General features: G+C 47.5%; 1 protein-coding gene across 1 annotated transcript in view; it reads left to right on the forward strand.

The window, feature by feature from the left end:
- Positions 1-453: 453 nt before the first annotated feature.
- LOC144145161 (uncharacterized) overlaps positions 454-24,603 on the forward strand; it is a 36,672-nt gene continuing 12,522 nt past the window's right edge. The window contains exons 1-4 of the mRNA XM_077676666.1: positions 454-588; positions 2,689-2,789; positions 4,771-4,833; positions 16,834-16,908. Of these exons, the coding sequence (XP_077532792.1) occupies positions 468-588; positions 2,689-2,789; positions 4,771-4,833; positions 16,834-16,908 (360 nt within the window). The 5' untranslated portion in view covers positions 454-467. The remainder of the gene's footprint in view (positions 589-2,688; positions 2,790-4,770; positions 4,834-16,833; positions 16,909-24,603) is intronic.

Genomic DNA, 24,603 nt, shown 5'->3' on the forward strand with positions numbered 1-24,603 from the left:
GTCTCGCAAAGTACGGAAGGCATGGCACACGTAAACATGCCTACCTAATGAGACTGGGAATAAGAACATTCTTTTGCTGAACCCGATGACATTGTTTTTCAGAATGTTGAAAAATGAGGCTGTCACTTAAATTACTGAAACTGCCTGAACGAAGCCAACAACGCCTCGCTGCTCTCGACACAGCGCTAAAAAGTTGTCGTGCATTCAGCTAAGTTGTGCTCAAAGCCGAGCTCCACAGCACAGGAAGGCCTTTAAAATTTGCGCAGTCTGTGTAAACATCGCCAGCGTGCCTGCCTCAATCAATCCCTCCATACTTTTTCGGGCTGACATGCCATAAAGGAAGAGCTATTTTTGTGGTAACGCCGTAATTAATGTTTTCTGCAAGCGCATGAACCCAGGATGAAAATTTTCGAGTTCCAGCCATTATTTCATCGGCAGTTCTCCACAGTTTCTTCTTGCAGAAGAGGATGTGTTGGAGTAATCACTGCAGTTTCGCCAGACAAGGTACATCGGCACTGTATATTCTTGTCGCATATATGGTGTTGTGCGAGGCTCTTCAGCCAATGCGTTGGTGTGGTGGACCCTTAAGTAAGTAAACGAACATAAGCGCTTTATGTAGATATATATTAGCACAATGAACAACACTGTTGCATCTGGTCAAGGTCGTTTTATCATTTCAGTTAGTGAGCAGTAAGAATGCTTTTATTTTTTTTTAATCACGCTACCCATATATGAAGTCATCACAAAATGAGCTCCCACCGATACGTGGCTGCTATACAGTATTTTCTCACTCAATTCTTCCCAATCAGAATATCTGAAAGAACGGAAATTATTAAAGCGAATCTCTTACCCTTTAACTGATGTCATCGGTAGTGCGCCCAAAACGCAGTGAAAAAAAGCCGAATATCTCTGAAAATGCTGATCGTGATAGTGCGTGAAGCAAACGAAATTTACAACGCTTCCTGTGGCCCGAAACAAACGTGGGTTCCGGGCGTTATGAGGCCGAGGTCTATCCAATTGCGTCATCTCGGCCTTGTCAAAAAGATTGGATTTGGAGACGGGTGCATGGACGTGCCAAATTACACAGAAATTCAGCCCTCCGTCCGACGACCACCATGATTAACCGCAAGCGTAACCCATGGAATGCCTGTATCAGTGAAGCACTGGAGGACACAATCGCAGTGCACTAAAAAAAGTGCCGACAAGAAACAGGTGTTCTGATACGCATCGCGCAGACCACTTTGATCCGCTCGCTCCGGGGTTGGTTCGTTCGATGTTGGACTTGGTTTTTGCGAGCTTCGCGTTCCCCTATTGTTGTGCTTTTTACACACGGCTAGTTGATTTTCGCATTTATTTATTTACCAAATATTCATTTCATTTTCGGCACGATGCTTAGCAATACAAATTCGCACACAAAAATTGAACACAGTACGATTATACGAGAATTATTGGAAGGCATCCGCATTCTTTGGTCCCCGTCAGCGCATTTTGTCTTTTTTCACTTGTCATGACTTGAATGGACAATCCCCAAACCAAAACGAGAACTCGATATGCTACCTTTATTATGTCAGACTTGTCATAACTTGAATGGGCAATCCCCAAACCAAAACGAGATCTAGATACGCTACCTTTATTATGTCGGCACAGGGCAAAATTTTCTTTTGCGTCATATTCTAATACCGGCATACCAAAAAAAACAATTTATTTTCGGATTTGTCTATTTAATAGTTATACGCTGTTTTACGACGCTGGCTGCGCTTTCAAACAGGATATTTTCATAAACAGCAATCTCAGACCGCCGCAATTGCGCAGTAATAATGAGTTCACTTTTCTGCGGTTCTCATTCATAGAATTGGCGGTTTTCTGTTTCTTGTCGTCTATAAAATAAACAAATCTGCTAGACCGTTTCGGCGGAATAAGTGTTCATGGCGTTTTTTTAAGCGGTTTTCTTAATACTTTATAGCATTTTTCACTATAGATTTTTTCTGTGGTAACCATAGTTTCTGGCACGTGTACCCACATTACCGGGAAACTATAGAGCGTCTGCTTGATGCCACTTTTACCACAGATAGTCTTTGAATTCGTAGCGATAGCTCTTTCTTATAGCTCTTTCTTAGAGTCGTATTAAAAAGCTGTTCCTCTGAGGTGGAATTCTCTCGTGTATAGCGTTTTACTTGTACACTTGACTCTTATCACATCGATTTAAATTTTACGGTTACTACAATGACTGCGGTTCAAAGAAGTTGACTTATGCTCTCGGTAGTATTTTTTTATTCGTGGTTGCGGCAGTACTCCAATTACTAGCAGATTACGGCGATGTAAAAAGATGTTGGGTGCGATCACTTTGGTTTATTTATTAGAAGTGGGAGATACACCCTGAAATATTGGTGACGGCCGCATCACTCTGTAGAACCGATTGACAGGTGGTTTTTTTGGCTACACGTTTTCAGTTTCATGGATAGAGTGATCGCAGTGATAATTAAACTACTTTTGTAACCCTACCAGAGCCATAGTTGAGGGACGCTCTTAAAATATACCAGTTGCAAACAAGACATCCAGATTGACCGTGAAAGATCCAACAACGGTTTAATTTGGCCAACATGTCTGTCACTTTTCTCTATGCACAAAAGCCTTCTACTGCACAATGTACTCAGCGCGGCGCAGCTAATAAGCGCTCTCCAATTTCAGACCCATGGGAAGCAGCCAAGGCAGGAAGAATGGCTACTAGCCATTTTTTAGCATGTAAAAATGAAACCATTGGCCTGAACATAAAAGCTTCATTGATAAAGGTATCGAATTTGACTTATTCTCCGCAGTATAGCAGTATACACCCTTCCCCCCAAGTTAGTGACGGGCACCCAAAAATGTCCCGACTTTTAATTTAACCTTGCGGATTCCTCTCGGTGTGCTGATCAACGCTATAATGAAGCATATTCTGTTCTTTATGCCTCAATAAATTTTTAAAAAGCGTGACCAGCAGGCGGGATTTTGTACAAAAGCAATTTTAAGCCAACTTGATGGGCGGGTTTGAGCTTAGGAACTCAGTAAGGTAGAATGCGAGAACATAGCATGATCGAGGGTTCAAGTCTGAAGCTGCGCATACATGAAGCTTTGTTTATGACTGTTGGAATTCGACGACCTGGTTATTCATTTTTCGTTTACACACTACGAATTCGGCATTAGAAAGGCACGGCGACACAACAGAACTCAAAAGAGAACACAAGCTCAAATTACAACAAATATAGAACTGACAAAGAAGACAATACGTAGTATTCCCAATACAACAGAAAAAAGCAAACTGTCAAAAACATATAAATTTAAGTGGCATATTGCTCAAATGTCGACAAGTCATGGCAAAGACTATTATGATACACATAATGCAGGAAACGTGTCATCAATAAACTATTCAACTGGCAGTAATGAATAAAAAATACTCGCTTCCCATAGTGACGACCATCGCTAGAGGCAACCGATTCCACTTGTGATCTGGCCTGGCGAAAACAAGAATTTGTTTATGACTGGTCGAATCTTATCTGCCACAAAACATCCTAGCCTGTGTTTACCGAGTCACTAGCTTCAAACTTAACGAAACACAAAAGAACATCGTTGATGTGCCTTCCAGAGTCCTCCCACGTGTCCACCCACGTAGAGTAAAGTTACCAGCAATGCCATAAAAATAGGGTTACCCTTTCACCACCTGTCCTAGTTTCATTCAACGGTAACCTAAATATAGCTTTGTGTGCTTTCAGTGCATCTGTAACAATCTTTTCAATATCAATTGCTTCTGGTACTGATAAAGGTGTCCAACTTCAGATGAAATCACAAGGTGTGGCACCTTCGCCACGGCTGCTGCCTGATTTTTATTGGAATCAAGAAATGCCTCCGTTGACTTTTCCGGATATTTGTCTTATAGAGAAGGCGGCCGGAGCAGTAAGCAATTCATTGCGGCTGTAGTTCATAACGACACAAGTTGGCCCCTGTTGTATTTTGATGTAACAAACTGTTTCGGGGGAGTTTAATTGGATGGTTACTTCCCGGCAAGTAGAAGCGGCAACATTCAGGCAAGGTACTAAACCCTCAGTTGCATCTCCGCTCTCTTGCTGACCACTTTTGCAAGGCCGTCAACACGATAGAGGAGTGCCCCTAAAGTAGTGTAATAACTGCATTTTCAGGCACTGCGTATGCAGGAAGGTGGGCGGTGTTGTAAACTTTGTACACTTCGAACGGCTTAATACCATCTGCGCTACGTGTTTTCTACTTTAAGTTTCGCCGTTACCTTATATTTTAGTTACTGGGTACTCCTGTTGTGGGATATACAATCATTGTGGGGTATATGTGACACAACTGCGACATAGCAAACCAACAACTAATAGTTTGGGTACAAAAAACACCGATATCAATATAGGTGTCACGACCGAATTCAGATGACGTACTAGAAGCGTACCAGCGCAGAAACGTGTCAAAACTTGAATCCTTGTATAAAGAGATATTTAATGGCAACGTTGGAAAAACAATGCCAGAAGCGAGTGTTTTTACGGAATGCTTCTTTCAGTGAATGCTGAGGCTTCGGCCATATATTTCACTGTAGTGTCTTTGCTGCACGCACACTTCAACTCCGGCGTTTCTAATTCCTGAACGTATATACTTGCCGGGTGAAACACCTTGCCAGGTTTTTACGTCTACGTATTCTTCTACTCATAAAAATTACAGTTATGTTCCTTATTCCTTATAGGTTCAATTTATTCGGTGAATTTTCTTTTTGTGTTGCAGGAGGTTCCTAAAATCTGTTCCGCCGTTCGGATGTGCTTTGCCGTGGCAGAAGACAACCAAAACGTAAGAGTACCGCGTCGTGCGATGTCAGGCCTTTATCAAGATTCTTTTTGCTAACTATTCACTCAAACCAACTAGAATCGCGTACAATCTGCAGACATTTGTTCCAATAGTACGTGGCCATGTTTTGTGCATCTTTTGTCGTTGTGTAGTACTTCATTCACCCAGCGTGCGCTGCAATTCGTCTCACTGTGAGGAGTGAAATCCAAAGAATTTAATCTATTCAGGCTAGTTCGCCATGTCGTTGCAGTATTTGACGTTGTAAATAACGCACCAGGCAGATGTGGACATGCCGCTCTCAACTGGTGATTTACCATGGCGGAACAATAATGATAGCGCACACGTGGGTGTCGGCTGCATACATGAACGTGATAGAAGTGAGCCGGTGGACGCGGCGAATTATTAGGGCTCTATGAAGTTCCCTTTTTGAGGCACCGAAAAATTGAAAGCCGCCGTTTATGCCTGTACGTCCACGGAAAAAAGCTGCAAGACGCCGGGTGTTCGGCGGCCTATTAAAATATGGACGCATTCATACGGGCTCACCTCACACACACACTCACGCAGCTGATGCACCTTGTGGGGCTCAACGCCAACCGCCGTCGCCGTCTTGCAGGAGAAGGACAGTCATAATAACGCAAGCAATACTGATCAACCCTTTAAACCCTCGCACACCTTACTAGGTTCTCAAAGCGCCGAAAAAAAACGGAATACCTTCATCCGGTAAGCCTCCAAACTCGGCCGAGGTCTCGCCCCTCAACATCTACGTGCCTGGTGCTTCAACCCGGAGTACAAAATACCTTTTAAGGATTTCACGATTTCCCCCTTACACGCCTCGTAAATCTAGTGCCGACAAAGACCAGCCACAACGTGTCCCCTCTATAAGCTAAAACACGTTTCGTAGTTCTCATACCGTGAAATATGCACCGCTATTACAACAAAACACATCGTAAAGTACGCGTCGATGCGGTTATTAAGTTGCTCTCAGGGCACCCTGGATTCGCTACATGGGCGCCGCATGCTAAGCCGGTAAACCCGCCCCCGCAGTCCCGCTGATGGACCGCCGAGGAGCCCCTCTCACAGCCGGCACAATATGCCCCACATCAACAAAAGCCCGAGAGGAAATCGCCATTGTCCTAGGAACCACTACAAACAGCGACAACGTCACGGTCAACAGGAACTCAGAAGTAGCAGCCGCCTGCCGCAACTTCTAGTTCGGATGCATATTACCGTTCGCCGGCAATATCCTCAAGACCATCCAGCTGCTCCACGACGTCTAGTTAGTTTGGACAACTTCGCACATGTGCCAGAAGGAAATCAGCAGCGCACGCCGCTGCCTGAGTACACACTATTCGGGACATCTCCGGAGAAACGCAAGACCAGAAGAAGACCCCCCTCACCCCCCCCCCCCCCCCCCACACACACACAATGTCTACGCGGACATTCTCTCGCACTTTAGACACCAGCGTGAATGGTTCCCTCTACCCCACTCTCACCTTTCCTGAGCCGAAGTCGCCACACTCCACCGGCTTCACACCATCTCCTACTCGTACTCGTAGTTGGCATGAAAAAGTGAATGCGCTGGTCCTCGCAGTGTTTGTTGGTGGATCCTTGAATGTTGTGAGTCGTTCACTCACAAACATGAATGAAAACGAGTCTCCAACTGTTGAACCCACCTGGCGGCCGGTTCGACCAACCCTGTCCAAAACTATTTGGATAGGATTCAGTACGGAAACGGCTTCGGGCGAGGAATGTGGCCATTCGCTATGACAGGGCATAGATGGTCCGCGGTACGACAGGTAAGATTTACTTAGGAGTCCACTGAATAGAATTGCCTTACTGAAATGTTTGAGCCAGAAAGTTTGAAAGAAATCTCTCTCACAGTCCTGGGGCACGAAAAGGCGTCGATAGGAAAATCTTCCGCAGCTGTAGCTGCGATGTCGCAGTAATATACGTCACAACAATGCCTCCATTGGTATTGGCAGTACTTAGTGCTCACTAAGGCGTGTTTGCTGCAATGGGCTAGCAACAAAGAAATTGTTCGGCATGTTCGCTGTTACAGATAGGAAGGGGTGAGTACTATGTTTCAAGGAAGAAAAGCTGGTGGCTGCACTGAACAAGACTGACAATGTAGTGACACTTCCAATGGTTGTTATGTAGGCTTGTTTTCTATCTGGTAGGTTAACATAGATTGCAGTGTGATGGTTGCAGTAGAACAAAACGCAGCAGAAAACCTGCGATAGATGTATACGGTCGATTTATGTGTCTGGAAACACCAACAATGATTCTGGGAGCAGTGAAGGACGCTGAAAACACTTGCACCACTGCAGACGCGAGAGATATAAGGCTGGAATGGAACCTTGAGGGGTCAGCAGCAATATCGACAGGGCTTACGATTTCCCGAGGAAATTGGGAGCAGTTAGATACAAATAAATTGAAAAGCAGGGATAATATACCAAACTTTACGTCCCGGCAAAGATAGTGATAAAAACGATCATATTTCAAACTAAAGCATCACTACTTAAAAAATGACGTAACTTCATATGCACAACCGTGAATGGAGGTAGCGTAACTAAACGATACAGCACAGCAAGAAAGGCATGCCCACATAGATGTTAAGCAGTAATGAGTGTAATATTAGAGTCAACGTATATTTCGTCCTTCGCACCGCATCGTCATAATTGTGCCAGCGCAGTGCTGTCTCACTGTTATTTGGGAATCTGCGGTGTCATACAGAACGTCAATTTATGGCTTGCTCAAAAAATGGCAATGACCTCGACGATAGTGACCGTTGATTATTATGTTGACCTCATGAACGCATCCTGTGGAGTGGAGCCAAGACAGCGTATTGCGACAGCCTGTTTTCATAAAATCCCGTTAACGAAGATATTAATAAACAGCAAATAGTTATCAACATTATCAGCAGATTGGCTTCTGTAAAACCATCTTCCGCACTTATTGTTTGCTGTGTTATAAGTATAGCCCAGTAATGTGGCACAATTTATACAAACGCTTGCGATTTTCTTGCATCTGTTGAACACTTTGGTTTTTCTTGAACTTGAAGCACTACTTCCCTCACTGCTTTGCAGCAGTAGAGTGACTCAATGTATGTTTCATTATTGCCTTAGAAACTGCCAATTCTTCCACCCTTCTTCGCCAACTGGCACCAGTCACGTCATGTGCACGCTCCCTCGTGAAAAAAATGATCTACGCCAATAGAAGGAAGTCGGAGTGCTATCGCATCGCCCCCAAACAAATCTGCCTCAATCTGCCTAGACACTACAAGGCGATTACGACACTATCGGCCCCGGGAAGCAGGTAACTCATGTGCAAGCACAACAATTTGGCATCACTTTCGTCGCGCTGGGTCAACTTGCCGCCGATGGCGTACCGTTCCTCTCCCGCATCAAGTGCCACAAGCACACGCCCTCTGTATAACACCTTCGAGGCTGTCACAATATTACAAGACGCGCGCCAACTAATATTGAAGTTTATTCACAGCCACCACGTGATAGCACCCTTCCTTTAGGAAGAGCAGGAAACAACATGCGAAACCGCACTTTCGTCCGATCCGACTGCAGCCTTCTGTTTATTCATTGCGAACTTGTGTACTTTGGAACGATCGTCGACGCGCGTACACTTATGCAAATTTATAACATGCGAAATTTCAGACATGGGCCTGACTTGCATTCATTCTGCGAGTCGTGCGGCATCGCTACACATTTCGCCGCCCATTGCCCCCGGAATCAATTTATGCCTCCAATTTACCGACCTCGCCGTCCTTCGGAATAGAGAACCCCCGATGACCGCCCGATCTGCTTCAATTGCTGTTGGTCGGGCCACATTGCTCAATACTGCCGGAGTCGCTGCATGCCATCGCCCCGCCGTGTGTCGTTAAAACACCGTTCCACCGAGGTTTCTCCACCTGACGACGATCACCGCCCTCGCCTTGCCCCTCGATCTTACACGGACGACCGCGGTCCCCATACTCCTCGATTTTCTGTCCGTTCGCAGTCCCCGCAACGACGCCAGTCCCGCTCACCACAAGCCCGTCACCCTCTGCCTCCGACCAGCTACGGCCACCTACCGTCGGAAAACTAGCAAATGCAGCTCCCGGAGGTGGCGCTGATTCAACGACTTCGCCCGTAAATCCTTTCTTGACCTCGGCTACCATGAAACATTTACTCGACGTTGAAGTTGACGGCGTTCCTGTCACTTCCCTCCTCGATACAGTAGAGCAGTTATATGTTATATTCATCTTCGCCGCCGTTTACGCAAAGATATGGCACAACCAACATCATATCTTAGAATCGCTAATGGAGGGACGCCTGTAATATTCGGAATGTGCTCTGCTCCTGTGACTAAGCTGGTCGTCAAACGACTGTTTTGTTCACGGTGCTTGAACGTCCTCGCATGAACTTATCGTTCGCCGTGACCTTATATCTGAGCACACCTCCCTCATTGTCTGTTCTACCGGTGTCCTTCACCTCGAGATGCCAATTTTACCCGCTCCCGACGACGCGTCCGTTGAGAGGCATTCCTCTAAACACCACATTTACATGGCGCGGTGAGCAATAACTTGTGTTTCCCTGTCGTGCAGCTCATAAATTCTTGACGGTGATTACGTAGTGTAACCAATCCGTGACGTGCTTCTTACGCACAGTTTGACACCACCTCACACCGTAGCAACTCACCAACAACAAAGTCACCTTGCCCTTTCTGATTTTCGGCTTCTGTGCGCAAGTCCTTCCGCACTCCACGTTGGCGTGGGTTCGTGACTACGATGTTTTCACTGCAAACCTTTGTGAACATCCAATCAATATTGAAACACCACTACCGACTCCTCCACGAAAAGATGCCGAATGATTGCAGCAGATCTAAAGCCAAAGCAAGCTGAAGAACTGCGTTGTCTTTTGTAGCCATACACCGACACCTTCGATTTCGGTGATCGGCCTTTGGGCTAGGCATCTATCGTCGGTCATCGTAATAACACCAGAGATGCCAGCTCTGTGCACAAATGGCCGTACCAACTGTCTCACGCTGAGTGGCTTGTTATCCATGCGAGGTGGACAAAATGCTCATTAGAAACATCATTGAGACGTCATGAAGTTCTTGGGCGTCACCAGTTGTCCTGGATAAAAAGATAGATGGAACATGGTGATTTTGTGTCGACTGCGCAGACTTTATTTTCTGCGTTCACAAAATTACAAAAAAGGTCATTTATCCCCTTCCAAGAATTGACGATGCACTCGATTGCCTTTATGGCGCCACGTACGTTTCTTCAATTGACTTCGGCTACAGCTACTCGCCGGTCACTGTCGACGACAAGAACCGCGAAAAGAGCAGTTTTATCACTCTGAACGGACTCTACCAATTCAAAGTAATGCCACTCGGACTTTGTAATTCCCCAGCTACATTCGAGCGAATGATGGAATCGCTTCCCCCCCACTTTAAATAGTCGACTTGCCTTTCCTATCTTGATTACGTTATCGTCTTTTCCCCAATGTTTCGTCCCCACCTCCAACGCCTGTCGCACGTTCTCGCTGTTTTTCGCGGAGCGGGACTTCAACTTACCTCTTTAGAATGAAAGCTTGGACGATGGCAAATCACCAGCCTCGGCCACCAAGTCGATGCTAAATGTGTGCAACCTGGCCCCGGCAAGATTTAAGCTGTGCGAAAATTTGCTGTTCCGGGCTCAGCAACAGATGTGCGCAGTTTTGTCGGTTTGTGCTCTTATTTCCGCTGCTTCGTCCGGAATTTCGCTCAGATCACCCAACGCGTTACACAACTTCTCAAGACTGACGCTTCGTTTGTTTAGGGCCCTAAGTAAGCCACAGTTTTTTCCCACATCTTCGACACTCTCACCCGCTCGGCACTCTTTGGCCACTTTTACCGTTCTGTTCCGACGCAGGTCCACACTGACGCCAGTGGCCATAGCATAGGGTCAGTGCTCGCCCAAGTCTAGTGTGGTCACGAGCGGGTGACTCCGTACGCCAGCAGCCTCTTTTCACCAGCGCAACGCAGCTATTTCATCACGGAATGCGGGTGCCTTGCGCTGGTGTTTAGTGTGGGACTATTCCGAGCGCACCTATATGGTCACGAATTCACCGTAGTGAAAGACCAACATACTCTCTGCTGGCTGTCGTCTCTAAAGGATCCCCCCCCCCTGTTAAGTAAGGGCCCCTCACTTATTAATTATTACTGCCTGCCAGCTAGGTATCGTTCGGTGGGCATATCTTGTTTACCAGTATTGCGTTTATTGTCACACCGACCGAGCTGCCATTGGCGTGAGGGTATAAGGGGAAACCGGGGAGGCTTCTTTGTTACTCGCCGCGCTTTTGTGTCCACCCGGCCAGCGGGCCCGGAGACGACGCCTACAAGCGCGTCGGTCACTCCATAATAGCTGAAAGCGATGTAAGCTTTCGAAGAAGGATTTCCTTTCGGTCGTCTGAGAAGCCAGCAGAGGGGGACCACCGTTGATATTTTAACGACCGCGTTTACTGCCACTAGAATCCCCGAACCGGACGGGACCCCAGGGTCGGTCAAGGGGTCAAAGCTTGGTCACCAAATGTTTAGTCTATGACAGTTGCACTGCTCAAAATTACTGTGCGAAGTTGCCATTCGTCACACGTCTGAGCCTGGCGACTCCGCGGCTTCGATGCGTGAATAGGTATAGGCGACCAGGCTTTGCTAGGCACTCTACGTGTCTACAAAGGAAATAAATTTTTCGGCGGCGCGGAGCACAGCCATAGGCGTGCATGGCTAGGTCTGCCTTTCCCGTCGTTAGGTCTGCTTTTAGTGGTTGGTTTTCATTTTCATTATATCTGTCTTTTGCGGAATACCTTTTGGTTTCTGTATGAGAGTGAGAGAGATGGGTCACGGGACTATTTTGAACCCATCTATCTTTGTTTGCCACGGTGGCCAATCAGTGGCCTAGTGTGGTTTAATCAATAAGCCATCCTCATTCACAAGTTGTGACATCCTGTTTGTGGGCGGTGTTTTGGTAATAAAACCGAAGAGTTTGATGTTTTCGGGAAGAACAGAGACAGAGGAGATTGAGAGAGGAGAGAAGAGCGCGGCGAGCCCCGCTTGATGCGGGCCTTGCCCGACCTCTTGTTTGCGATCACGAGCTATGAATTGTAAATACGTAATGTAAATAAAGTGTACATATTGTACATTTTGAGTTTGCTTGGAGTACACCGTCGTTACCTATGTGCCGTCGGCCAATGAGCCAGCAATCATCGGATCATCGATCATCACTTCAACCCTCGACATCGGCCGACCGATCCAACTTTTTTTAAAGTTCAACTCCCCCCTCCCCCGGGCGGCTTGGTAGTTGGGCACTACGACTAAAAAACTACACCGTTAACGTTGTTCATAATTCGGGATATTTGCACAAACACTCCGACTGTCTATCCCGTTACCCCGTCCGTACGTTTTACAACGCTGATGCCGCTGACGATGCCTACCTCTTGGCAATATCAGAATTCCTCCAGATAGGTGAAGAGCAACGTCGCCACTCTTCCTTGCACACAATCATAGGACGCATAAAATGTGAACCTTCTGACCCATCGCTCCCAGCTTTTCTTCTCCTTGAAGGAGTCCTCTACCATCGCGACTACCGGTCGGATGGCCCTGACGTCCTCTTTGTTGTATCTGAACACTTGCACCCAGATGCCCTCCAAAAGATTCATGACGCACCGTGGGCTGGCCATCTCGGTGTTGCGCGCACATATGACCGCGCACTTATGACCGCGCCCGACACCGACACTTCTGGCCTGGTCATTATAAGTCGGCCAAACCATACTTCAACGCTTGCGACTTGTGAAAGCACCGCTACATATGGTCAGTGCTCCCTCCAGGCCCCCTTGAGCACGAGGATGTTTCCACCGAACCATTCTTCCGCGTCGGCCTGGTCCAACTTGGCCCTTTCCCTTCATCGCTTTCTAGCAATACGTGGATTATGGTTGCTACCGACTACGCGTCCCGATATGCCATTTCCAGTGCCCTGTCAACAAGCTGTGCCACTAGTGTTGCCGACTTCCTCCTAGAAAACTTCATTTTCCAGCTCCGCGGGAACTGCTCACTTACCTCGGCCGTTCCTTTTTATCCAAAGTCGTTCCCCACGTGTAACGCTCGTTCTCCACCCGACACAAGTTGACCACAGCGTACCATCCCCAGACAAATGGCCTGACCGAAAGCTTTCATCGCACACTCACCGAAATGTTGGCCATGTAATATGGCGGTCACAGTAAGTGGGAAAACAGGAGCACGCAGCGTATGCTACTACTAGAGCATCTTAAGGGCACCGCGTGGACAGAGCGCGCATGCGCGTTGCGGGGACAAGGAGATTACAGATCTCGTCACGCGCATCGCGTCATCAGTCTGCAGCGCGTCGTCTGCTACTTGCGAGCTGCCACTGCTGAAGAAATAGTCCAGGTTGCCAGTGGGCGCCGTGAACGGCAGAATTAAATACTGCTGCGCTGGAAAAAAATTTAGAGATCTATTTCACGTGCGAAAAAAAACCGATGATTCAGGGAAGCAAAAAGAAATCGGGGCCTTTTCATTCGACGCGCATCTTCATTCTGTAGCCATGAAGACCGCTAGCACGAGCCGTCGGGGCAAGCTGCGAGAGAAGTTGCAGCCGCATAAGCGTAGCAATAATTTCAACCAACGTGGTTGAAGAAACTACCGCGCAGTTTCTCAAATATCCATTTGGCAGCAAAAAATAAGCTTAACTAAAGCACTCATCACTGTCTCAAGTGCACCATGACTTGTCCTAAAAGTTTCTGTAACTAACGTATGGAACGACGACCGTGCCCACCGGGCTAGCCTAGATTGGTGTATCCTAACCTGAGATTTAAAATTGTGCCCCTACATTCATTGTATTTTTCCCTATGAAGGAGACGGGAGCTGCACGTGGGCCGCATGTTGTACCAGATCAGTTGCGAGATATCGCCGGCGGCAATAGGTCTGTGGTGTTAGTATAGAGCGCTGCTGCTGGCACCGGGGGCATATAAACAGTGTAAACATACTTACACTTTAAGCTGTCCGAAAAACGTAAGATTTATTCTAAGCTGCCATTCCGCCCCTCGAAAGAAATTTCGCGGATGAGAGCGGAAAGCATTCAGGTCGGCTTCACTGCACAACTTATAATACTATCACTGACGCCCAGGGGAGGAAGTTGCGTGCGTGTTTAGCCAGAAAACCAAGAACGGGACACTACCACATCGTAGGTGTTGTTTCCCAATATAAGCTCTGCCGGGCCGTGAAATCAAAATTCTTTGAAATCGACAACCTAGCTTCCCCGTAATGCTCCTTGTCTAGGAAGGGGGGGGGGGCTTCACTGCAGAAAGAACTTCTTATCGCAGGTTAGCTATCTTCTCTAGTTAAACAAAGGCCCTCCTCAACCTGCAGTCAAGCTATTTATGCCGCGAGCCATGGCTAGCAGATGACAGAAAATACACAATTTAAGAAGGAAACTAGGAGCTACATTTATTGACAACATTGCACAAAACACACGAAGGTACACAAAATGAGGACCAGAAGCATCGCAAAGCCGAGACTCGCTTTTTTGGTTTGAAACGAGGTTCGTAATCAGCTAAGATTCGTCCTAATTTACGCCCACACAGATGAGCCGTCCGTAGATTTTGACGCCCGCTGCAGAAAATGCGGGTAGAGGTCGCCTATGGTCAGGCTCGTCGAGGATTGAAAACATTCCACAGCTCGCTGTGACGGCTCGGGCAGCGATCTTCACGACTAGAGTACGCCGCTGCGCGTCGCAGCGAAAGACCTCGATTCTTTCTTCCTTTCCTGCATCCACCGTTTTGTTGCACATGGAGTGGAGTGGATAAACTTTATGTAGACGAGCTTCAGGCGCTGATGGTTGGGCGCCCGCCCGGTGGGGGGCCTCCTCTAGTCCGGGAAGCCCTGGTCCGCGCTGGCTACCCGAGCCTTCTCCACCAGGCTACGCTGGACTCAAAGGTCGGAGCTGGCCAGGTGGCCCGCCCACTGCTCGGACGTTGGGTGATGATTTAAGGTAAGGGGTGGGGTTTTCTGACACTCCCATACCATGTGGTACAGGGTGCCGGGTTGGGGACAGAAATCAAAATAAATCTAAACTTTTAGGTGCGGAGTACCGTCAGGACAAGCAATGTCCGTCCGCGTCCGTAAGCATAGCATTTACAATCGCAAAAAATCGCACAAGCACCGGCAGGATTCGAGTGAGTGTCTGGTAGGCAAGACAGAGTTAGTGTCAGTCGTCTTACCCATTGGGCTCTGATCGTGAGTTAGTACCTGCGAGTCAAACGGCTTACTCCCTCGCCTCTAACGGCATGGAGTAGCTCAGGACCTCCCAATATCCGTCTGCGTCCATCCGTACGCACGCCACCATCAAGAGAAAATCAAGAGAAATTCGATTTGAGCGGTGAGCTGTAGTTTCATTTAGGGAATAACCAAAGTGCAACTCACGACTCAAATAGAATAAAGTTCTGGGCGCCAATCGGATGTCACTCGGGGCGCAACTTGGATGTCATTTCGAGTTCCCGTACTCCGCACCCTCGCCTTCATCCATGGAGTGGAGATGCTGCCACTTTTTTCAGCACTGCAGTATTGATTTCTGCCGGTCACGGCGGCCACTGACAACGTGGACTACTTCTTAAGCGGCGGCAACTCGCAAGTAGCAGAAGACACGCTGCCGCCTGACGACACGATTCGCGCCACGAGACCTTTGTTTGCCCCCGAAATGCGCATGCGTGCTGGTTCCATGCGGCGCCATTAGGATGCTCTAGTAGTAGCTCGCGCCACCCGCTCCCGTGTTCCCACTAAGTGTGACCGCCATAGTACGTCTATTTCGAACACAAAGAGTGGGACGCCCTGCTTTCATATGTCATATTCGCTTACAACTCTTCAAGTCATATTACCACCGGCTATTCCCCGTTTTATCCTTTGCACGGGCGAGAACCAGCTATGCCAATGGACACTTTACTGTCTACTCCCGCTTCCCCACCGGCAGCCTACGCCCATGGCGCCATCACACGGGTTGCGCTAGTATGCAACCTCACTTGGGCGTGGTTGTGCGATTCGCAGGTGGACCAAAAGTCCGAGGATGACGATAAGCACCGCACTGCGTCTCTTCCGCCTGGCCACTTTGGTCCTCCTGTGGACGCCTCTTCGCCGTGTTGGCCTTTCCGCGAAGTTGATTCCTGGTTACGCCGGATCTTATCACGTTCTCCGACAGGTCATGACTGTCACGTACAAACTTTCTCCTCTACTGCCCTCCCCATCTCAGGCGTTTCCTTCGTCGGACATTGTTCACGTCTCTCGCCTCAAGGCTTGCAGGACATCGGCCTATAGCGGCTCGTAGCCAGCGCCGGGAGGTTGTTTTCCCGCCGGGGGTCATTTTACGTGACGCTTCCAAACGCACCGGCAAAAACTACGATGACGTAGCAGCATCAAGAGACACTTTTCGGTCCTTGGTTCGAGGAAGAAGACGAGAATGTTTATCGGCCAACTTGCGAACCGTTCGTCTAAGCGCTGCTGTATTAGCAAATAGAGTAAATATCATAAATACACCTTATTTTCCCCCGGACAATACTTCCTCCAGTCGGCCTGTCAGCACAGGGCTTGTCCCTTATTTTCACCACTTGTTTGACATTGCCAACTCACCCACACGGTTGTCTTGGGCATGCTGTTCCTTCAAACATCGCTTTTTTGCACCACGCACACCACAATCTGTGGCTTCTGATGCAGTAGACATCTGCCCTGCCCAGGTTCGTGTGCAAACAACTGCTCCCGGAGCTCGTTTTCTTTTATTTTTTTACTACTCTCTTTTGTGTCGTTTTAAATTTCATTTTTTGTGGGTTTTTTCGGTCTGCTAAGCTGTCAACTCTACGCCGGAAAGTTGCCGATCGATCTTTTTTATTCCCATTACAACTGTCAGGAAGGAGAAAATTGACACTTTGACACATAAACATATTTCGTTTGTGGTTCTGTCTCGATACGCAGACATCTGCTATTTTTCGGGAGAAGTTCATCCAATGCCTGGAAAAATTAGGGAAGGCGTGGACCACTGCCTACCCTGTGAGTAGACTTTCAGCTTTTAGACTTTTTTAGTACTGTTTAAGCACTCTCTGAAATGTATGATATTTTGAATACGCATGCTGTGGAGAGGTCGCTCCTGCACTTCTCTCCCTGCTCTCGTGTTTCCTCACATACAGCGCTACCTTGCCCATGTTCGTACGTGTTCTCCTGTGCATACTCCAGACACGTCCTAAGAGCCTTTACCGTTCAAAAATATTTGGGTCTCCTTTCGATAACACTACACTTTTGTATGTATCTATCTGCACTTCCACATTTACCAATTTTTGATTTATACGCTGCCCATTTTTGTACTGTTTGTATTCCTTGTACCCATGCATCTATGGATGTTGCCTGTTCGTATTCTTTGTACCTATGTGTGTGGTGCATCACCCGAGAAGGCCCTGTGCTGTTGGTGAGCACTTGAAATAAATAAATAAATAAATTTATTTAACCTGAGTGGCTGCTTTAAAGACCAGAGACTTTAGATTGCAGTAAAATATATTTTTCGCAGACTTCTACTGGAGGAGATTGAGACCAAGACAGAAGGTGCATTCGCATGCATGGAATACTCGCACGCGGACGCTAATGATTGTGCGTTTGGTGTTTCCTGCCGTTTGTTGTGCATTTCTGTATTATACATAGTGAATTGATATGTATATATAGATGAATTCGGGAGTTGTAAAATCGGCGTACTGGGCGGCACATCAGAGAAGACACTCTTTTTCTCTAGAGTTCACGAAGTTTGTTGAAAATCTATTGTAATAAAAACCATGCCAGCCTCAGCTTTTTCATGGTGTTAACATATGGCGCTATAGAATGTTGTAGTTGCCAGATCATATAAACCGAGGGATAACGGTACGTAAAGTACCAAAGCTGCAGTCAATAAGGCTGGAAGTGCGCTGAATTTATCAGGCATAGACATGCATCTTTTGAAGAAGGGAGAAGATATTGCACTGCAAAAGCTTGCTGCAATATTTTCCGAATTATTAAGAACTCAAAAAGTTCGAGTAGCCTAAAAAAGCTTCAACATTATTCTGATAATACGAAGGGAGATACCAAGGACCTTAAGAGTTAGAGACCCAGCAGCGTACTCTCAGTCGTTTACGAGATGTTTACCAAAGATATAGCAGCCGCATAAGTGACAGCCTGGACTCCCCACACCCCGCAGAGAAGGCTGGGTTGAGGAAAGGGTACTCAACTATGTTTTCAATCAAGTAATAGAAAAATCGGCACTATATACTAAACCCTTTCACGTGAATTGTATAGACTATGAGAAAGCATTTGACTCAGTACAAATCGCACCCATGCTAAAAGAATTTAAAGGCTAGAAAATAGAAGAAACCTACATAATACTTCCAGACGACATATACAAGGAATGTACGAGCAGGATAACACTTCACAAGAAAAGTGAGATATTCCCTATCCGACAGGGAGTATGACCGGGATTTACCATCTCAGCAAAACTGTTCACAGCGTGTCCAAGGGGACTATTAAAAAAGCTTGACAGGAAAACGTAGGATCAAGGAGAAACGGAGAATAACTGAGTCATCTGAGCTTTGCGGATGACATGGTCTTGCTGAATGAAACCGAAGAACACCTACAAAAAATGTTTGAAGAACTATAATCAGGAAGAACAGCCGTGGGGCTAAACGTATATATGAATAAAGGAAATGTAATAAGGAATAGGCGTGCCGAAAGCGCCTTCTTCAGCTGGGGAAACGAGGCGCTAGAAAAACTAAAAAATATAACCTCGTATAGATGGCTTTCGTTGACCCCAACCACTAGAGAGAATTACAGCGCCGTACAAATATTGGCTGGGGAGCACTCGGCAAGCACTCCCAAATAATGAAAAGGGAGTTACCACTGTCACTCAAAAGAAAATCTACAGCCTGTCCAGAGTGCCGGTAATGACATAAGGAGTTGAAACTTGGCCCTTACTAAACGGCTAGAAAGCAAACTTACGTCGGCACAACGCTTTTCTCACGCTTCTTCCTCATTACTTTATATGAATTCATATTCATTTTTAGCCACACGGCTAAAAAACACCTATATCTCTCTATAGCATGTTGGTAGTGTTATGTTATACCTAGCCATAGCAATCACATAGTTGATCACGGGAATGTCATAACGACATTCTGTAGACAACCGCTTTCTGAAAAATTGTTAGCGGTGTTCGCTGGGAGGTGGCCCATTCTCAAATATTTGTTGCGCAGTTGTAGCACGTAACACGCTCTAAGAGAGAGCTGAGGCAGTTGGAAGCTCGAACATGGAACACGTCACTGCTGTACGAACCGTTGTGTGCCAACTCATTGCAAAAACCGCTATTCCAGTTCCCTTAAATGCTGCCTTGCATGCGGTTACCGTCGTTTGTTTTATAGGTGTGCTTAGTGATGGTAACATTTGTTATCTGGCACGTAAGGGACGAAATATATCGCCTATGCGGCTTTTGTTTTGAACAAAGAGGCCAGTGTCGGTTAGCAGCTGAGTGAAATTTCAATTAACTGTGATTCAGCTGGATGCAGCCGTTCCACAGATATCAGGCGATACATTGGCCGGTCAAGTGATTTGTTACTAATGACTTTGCTGTTTTGCGTAGAAGGAAGGTTAGCCGTTTGGCGCGGTGTTTTCTTTCTCCGGGCAGAAATTTCTTCGCACACTTGGAACGCGAAAAGTATATCGCATAATTGTGATAAGAAAGGCGTACTCCGAAATAGATTTCTATGGGACGACTTGGTGTCTCCATCTTATATCAAACGTGTCAATTTGCTGGTTATGTTTCGGATTTAAATATTTTTTTATTTTTTGGTACTCGGGAGTTGGGTTGCAATACAGATATTTCCGGGTGATTTTGTCCTTTCGAGGCTTTCTTTGTGTATACTTTTTGTTTTATCAGAAAGCGATAGCTTCCATTCTTCGCTTTATTTTAAAACTTGTATGTTTTATTTTTCAGTTGCTTTTTGCTTTATTGAAAATATGTTTATTTATATTAGCATCATAATTACCAGTTTTTACTTTTCTTATTACAATTGTTTGCTTGCAAGAGTCGCGCTGTAGTACCCAGAAAAAAAACGTTCACACAGCCTTGCCGAAGCGTTCTCAGCTCACGCTCCCATTTCCAAACGCAGTGCTGACATTAACAAAGTACGATGTATATTACAGTTGTCTTCTCAAAACTTCGTAGACTCCAATTCTGGTCAGTGCTTTCAGATACAAAATAATAGTAAATAATTGTGGAGAATGCAGTATTCATTTAGGACGTCAGATTTATTTTAACCGGGCAGAAATAGCTCATTTTCAAATAGCTTCTTTATTATAGAATAATTTTAGCGGTCTTTTATTAAGTCTAATGGAAGCCCATAAGAAATCTTTAACGTTACCAATGAGCCTTGCGAGTAAAATTCAAAGGTACGAAATAAGCGTGGTCGGGTAGAAAAAATTCCCATCCCAGCGAAAATAGTAGAAAGAACTGGAATAGCAGCGAGGTTGCGATTACGACTACTAAACACATGATAACCATCGAAATGGGGAAAGGCTGCCGTAGGCACTTTTAGTCGGAACAGGCGGGAAGTATCCCGAATCCGAGGAGGAATAACTTAATTTTACACTGGGGAGAAAAGGGTGCCGCTTGCTTGAGGAGGAGAGGTGCCCCTATTCAAGGGTACATGTAGCTTCGGCTGCACTCGTGGCCGTCGTACCAGCTGTCGCTGATCCTCCGGTTCCGAGCTGATCAACGCAGCTTTCCACTCCTCGAGAGTTGGTTTGGGTATTCAAGGAATGTTTGGAATGTCGGGGCAGGCCCACATAAAGTGGTAAAAGTAGGCATCCTGGGGTGTGCAAGCACATTTATTTGAAGGGTGAATTGCAGGGTACATGGTGTGGAGCCTTCCTAGGTACAGGGAGGTGTTTGTAGTTGACGCCAGATTGTCGCTTCTTCTCTTGTCAAGTTTTTGTGCGGAGGAGGAAAGGCTTGTCGGGTAAGTCGATGGTGCTGCAGAATTGCGTTGTATTGCAGCATTATGGGCTCCGGGCTATATTCTTCCAGTTGCGCCCTGTAGGCATGGGCTCGGGCGACAGCGTTAGCTCGCTGATTGCCACGAAGAGAGTCGTCTCCGAGAGTCCATACCATTGCAACACTTGGGAGGTGTTCTGGTGCCTTGCTGGCGAGAATGCGGTGCGCTATAGAAGAGACCCTGCCCATTGCATAACCCCGGCAGGCGGCCTAGGAGCCGTTGATGACGCGTACGTGTTTTTGGTTTGACGTACTGGATACTATGGCAATGGCTATAGCTGCCTCTTCTGCCGCTGTTGGGCTGCTTGTGTTGACGGATGCCGAAGCTATCTTCTGCAGGGCTGCGTCGATGACGTAAATTTCCATTGCTGGCCGATGCGGATACTTGGCTGCGTCCATGAACCTAGATTCTTGGTGACTGCTGAATGTGGGCTTGAACCATTAGCTCTCGCCGATCGTCTCCCGGTATGGTGCTCGGGTTGCATGTTCCGAGGTATTCGTGCCACGTTGAGTTTCTTTCTGAGCTCGAGGTGTAAAGTTTTCGTCTTCGCGGTGCGCCCTCCAGCGTTGATAGAATATCCCAGACGACGGAGTACGTGTCTGCCGGTAGGAGTGAGCATGAGACGTTCTCACTGGCTGATAAGGTGTGCTTCGATATGCTCCTCCACCATGTTGTACACGCCTAAGGAGAGGAGCTTGCTAGTTGTTGTGGTGGGGGGTAGACCGAGAGCTTGTTTGCAAGCCCTGCGGAGGACGGTCTGAAGCTTTTCCTTTTCCTAATTCATGAGCTGGAGGTACAGAGCTGTGCACACGATCCGGATGATAATCACGGCTTGAATAAGCATCGTCACATCTGTTTCCTTGAGCCCGTGATGTCTGTTGGTAATTCGACCAATCATTCTCATTACTTGGGCTGCTGATAGTGGGATTTGTTGAACTGTGTATCCGCTCTCCCCATTTTTCTGTATATACAAGCCACGGATGCGTGCTCGATCGACAATGGGAATCTCTTGCCCGTCCAAACTCAGTCTGATCTGGGGTTGCTCATATGCGAACCCTCGACGCCGACGTTTAACTAGAAGTACTTCCGATTTCTCCGGCGCGCATTGGAGCCCACTTGCTTGTGCCTATTTGCTGCACTGTGTGTACGGGGCTTCGCAACGTTTCCTGTATCTCGCCATCCAGTCCCGTGTTGGTCCAAAACGTAATATCGTCGGCATAAATAGCATGACGGATGCCTTCAATCTCGTTCGCTTTCGATGGGAGCTTCATCATGGCTATGTTGAATAGGGTTAGAGAGAGTACGGTGCCTAGTGGCGTGCTTTTGTTGTGTGTTCTTATGGTGTCTGAGCGGAGATCTCCGATTCGCATTGTAGGCGTTCGGTTCGTCACAAAGGATCAAATAAGTTGTACGCTCGTATGGCACAGTTTGTTTCCATTAGATCATCAAGGACAGTATGATGGGTTACATTTTCAGAGGCTCCTTTTATATCTAATGCGAAGATTGCGTTGACGCCGTGTGAACCAACGTTTATAGAACCAAGTTCAGTTGTAAAACTTCGAAGTGTTTCCCAGCGCCTCCTCACCAAGCCGCATTGATGGCGCTGCAGTCGCACCCGGCTCCCGCACGGAGCACCGGGTGGCCGAGGAGGCAGCTGAGGTCAGCACGTTCTGAGGGATACACCTGCCGTTGTGCGGCTAGCGTCTCCGCGCGTGTGTGCTTGCGTGCGCGTGCGTGCGTGCGCACATTTTCAGAGGCTCCTTTTATATCTAATGCCAAGATTGCGTTGACGCTGTGTGAACCAACGTTTATAGAACCAAGTTCAGTTGTAAAACTTCGAAGTGTTTCCCAGCGCCGCCGCACCAAGCCGCATTGATGGCGCTGCAGTCGCACCCGGCTCCCGCGCGGAGCACCGGGTGGCCGAGGAGGCAGCTGAGGTCAGCACGTTCTGAGGGATACACCTGCCGTTGTGCGGCTAGCGTCTCCGCACGTGTGTGCTTGCGTGCGCGTGCGTGCGTGCGCACTCCAGTTGTAGATGGTTAGGTGAGCACCATGCCGGCGTGTTGTGTCCCCGGTTGCACGGGTGGTTACAGGGGAAACCAAACCCAAAGGCGCTTTTCTCGCACTTCAAGTTACTTCGGCACCGAAACCTCTCAGCCAAATCGCGCGTGTGGCGTGAATTTTTACCATGAGGACAAAGCAAAGAGCGACACCCACTTCATTAACAGTGAAAAAGTAGAAACTGAATGAGGAAAGTGGAGCCTCGTCGAAGGAGCCGTCCCGAAAATATTTCCAAACCTGCTTCCTTACCTATCCAAGCCGCCGGCAAATAGAAACAAATTTCCACGCCGAAACATGCAGATTGTTGCACAGACCTCGTCTGCACAGAAAGCCAAAACAAGCGCTAACGGTGCAGCCGAAGAAAGTGCTGCAAATTTAGACGTGCTGGCAGCGAGCAGTAAACCTTCGTTGAGAGACATGGAAGGAGTTCGTTTTCAATTAGCGAGCTGGCGAAAGAATGTTGGCAGAGATTACAATAGAAGTTATGTTGCTTTTTTGTGGTTGTTGTTCTTCAGAAAATAGAGGGATAGCTTCTTTTCGTTTAAAAGTGTTTCAATCGGGGAAGAAGTAACTATTTCGGTCAGCTGCTGTCTCCGCTGCAGTGCCTAGAAGCTCTGTCAATAGCGTAAATACAGTTACTATAATCTCATTTACCGGCACGAAGTAGACGAGATTATAATAGCGGTATTTCCACTATTTACAGAGCTACTAGGCCCTGCAGCGGAGACACAGAGATACGGTTTGTGCCGGGCGCACTGCGATCATCGTCTTCGTCTTGATTCCCTTCTCGGCCCCATCACCACGCGAAGCTGATACTTGACAGCCTATTCTTTTCGCCAAGAGGGATATCCCGTGAACATATCTCCTTACTTTGAAACTAAAAAAATATCAACTTTTTGGTTCTTTTATTCAACCGATAAAGCTTTTAAGTGCGAATGCACTTCTTAAGCGAGCCTGAATCGTCCGCCGCCGTAGTCCGCATAGCAACAGCTGCGGGTGCGCGCGCTCCTCGTCATCCTCCTCGTCTTCCCTAGCAACGGCGGGAGATGGGCGCGCGCTACTCTCCTCCTCCTCTCTCCGCTCAGTGACTGCGGTTGTTGGGCGCCTCCTCTCCACTTCGGGCGGGAGAGCTCTCGCTCGCGTAGCGGGCGCTCCGCATTCCGACGCGTGAGGGCGCTCGTGTAGCCCTCGCCGTAACGGCGGGCGCTACTCTCCTCCTCCTCTCTCCGCTCAGTGACTGCGGGTGTTGGGCGCCTCCTCTCCACTTCGGGCGGGAGAGCTCTCGCTCGCGTAGCGGGCGCTCCGCATTCCGACGCGTGAGGGCGCTCGTGTAGCCCTCGCCGTAACGGCGGGCGCTACTCTCCTCCTCCTCTCTCCGCTCAGTGACTGCGGGTGTTGGGCGCCTCCTCTCCACTTGAAGATCACGATATCCACCTTAATCGCGCAATCAACAACCGTGTATTCGCACTTACACACTCTCCCCCTCGGGGAAGTGCGAGGGAATTTTTTTTAACGAAATGATGACAATGTTTGCCAGCCTTCACTAATGTCTCTGCATAACGCACCAGCCACATTTCCTGCCTAGAGGGTTAGAATATGCAGCCGCCTCAACAAGAAACGTAAA

Source organism: Haemaphysalis longicornis, unplaced genomic scaffold, assembly GCF_048455015.1.
Source record: "Haemaphysalis longicornis isolate Haplotype H1 unplaced genomic scaffold, Haemaphysalis longicornis Haplotype H1 scaffold_7, whole genome shotgun sequence".
In the NCBI taxonomy this organism is placed as follows: domain Eukaryota; kingdom Metazoa; phylum Arthropoda; class Arachnida; order Ixodida; family Ixodidae; genus Haemaphysalis; species Haemaphysalis longicornis.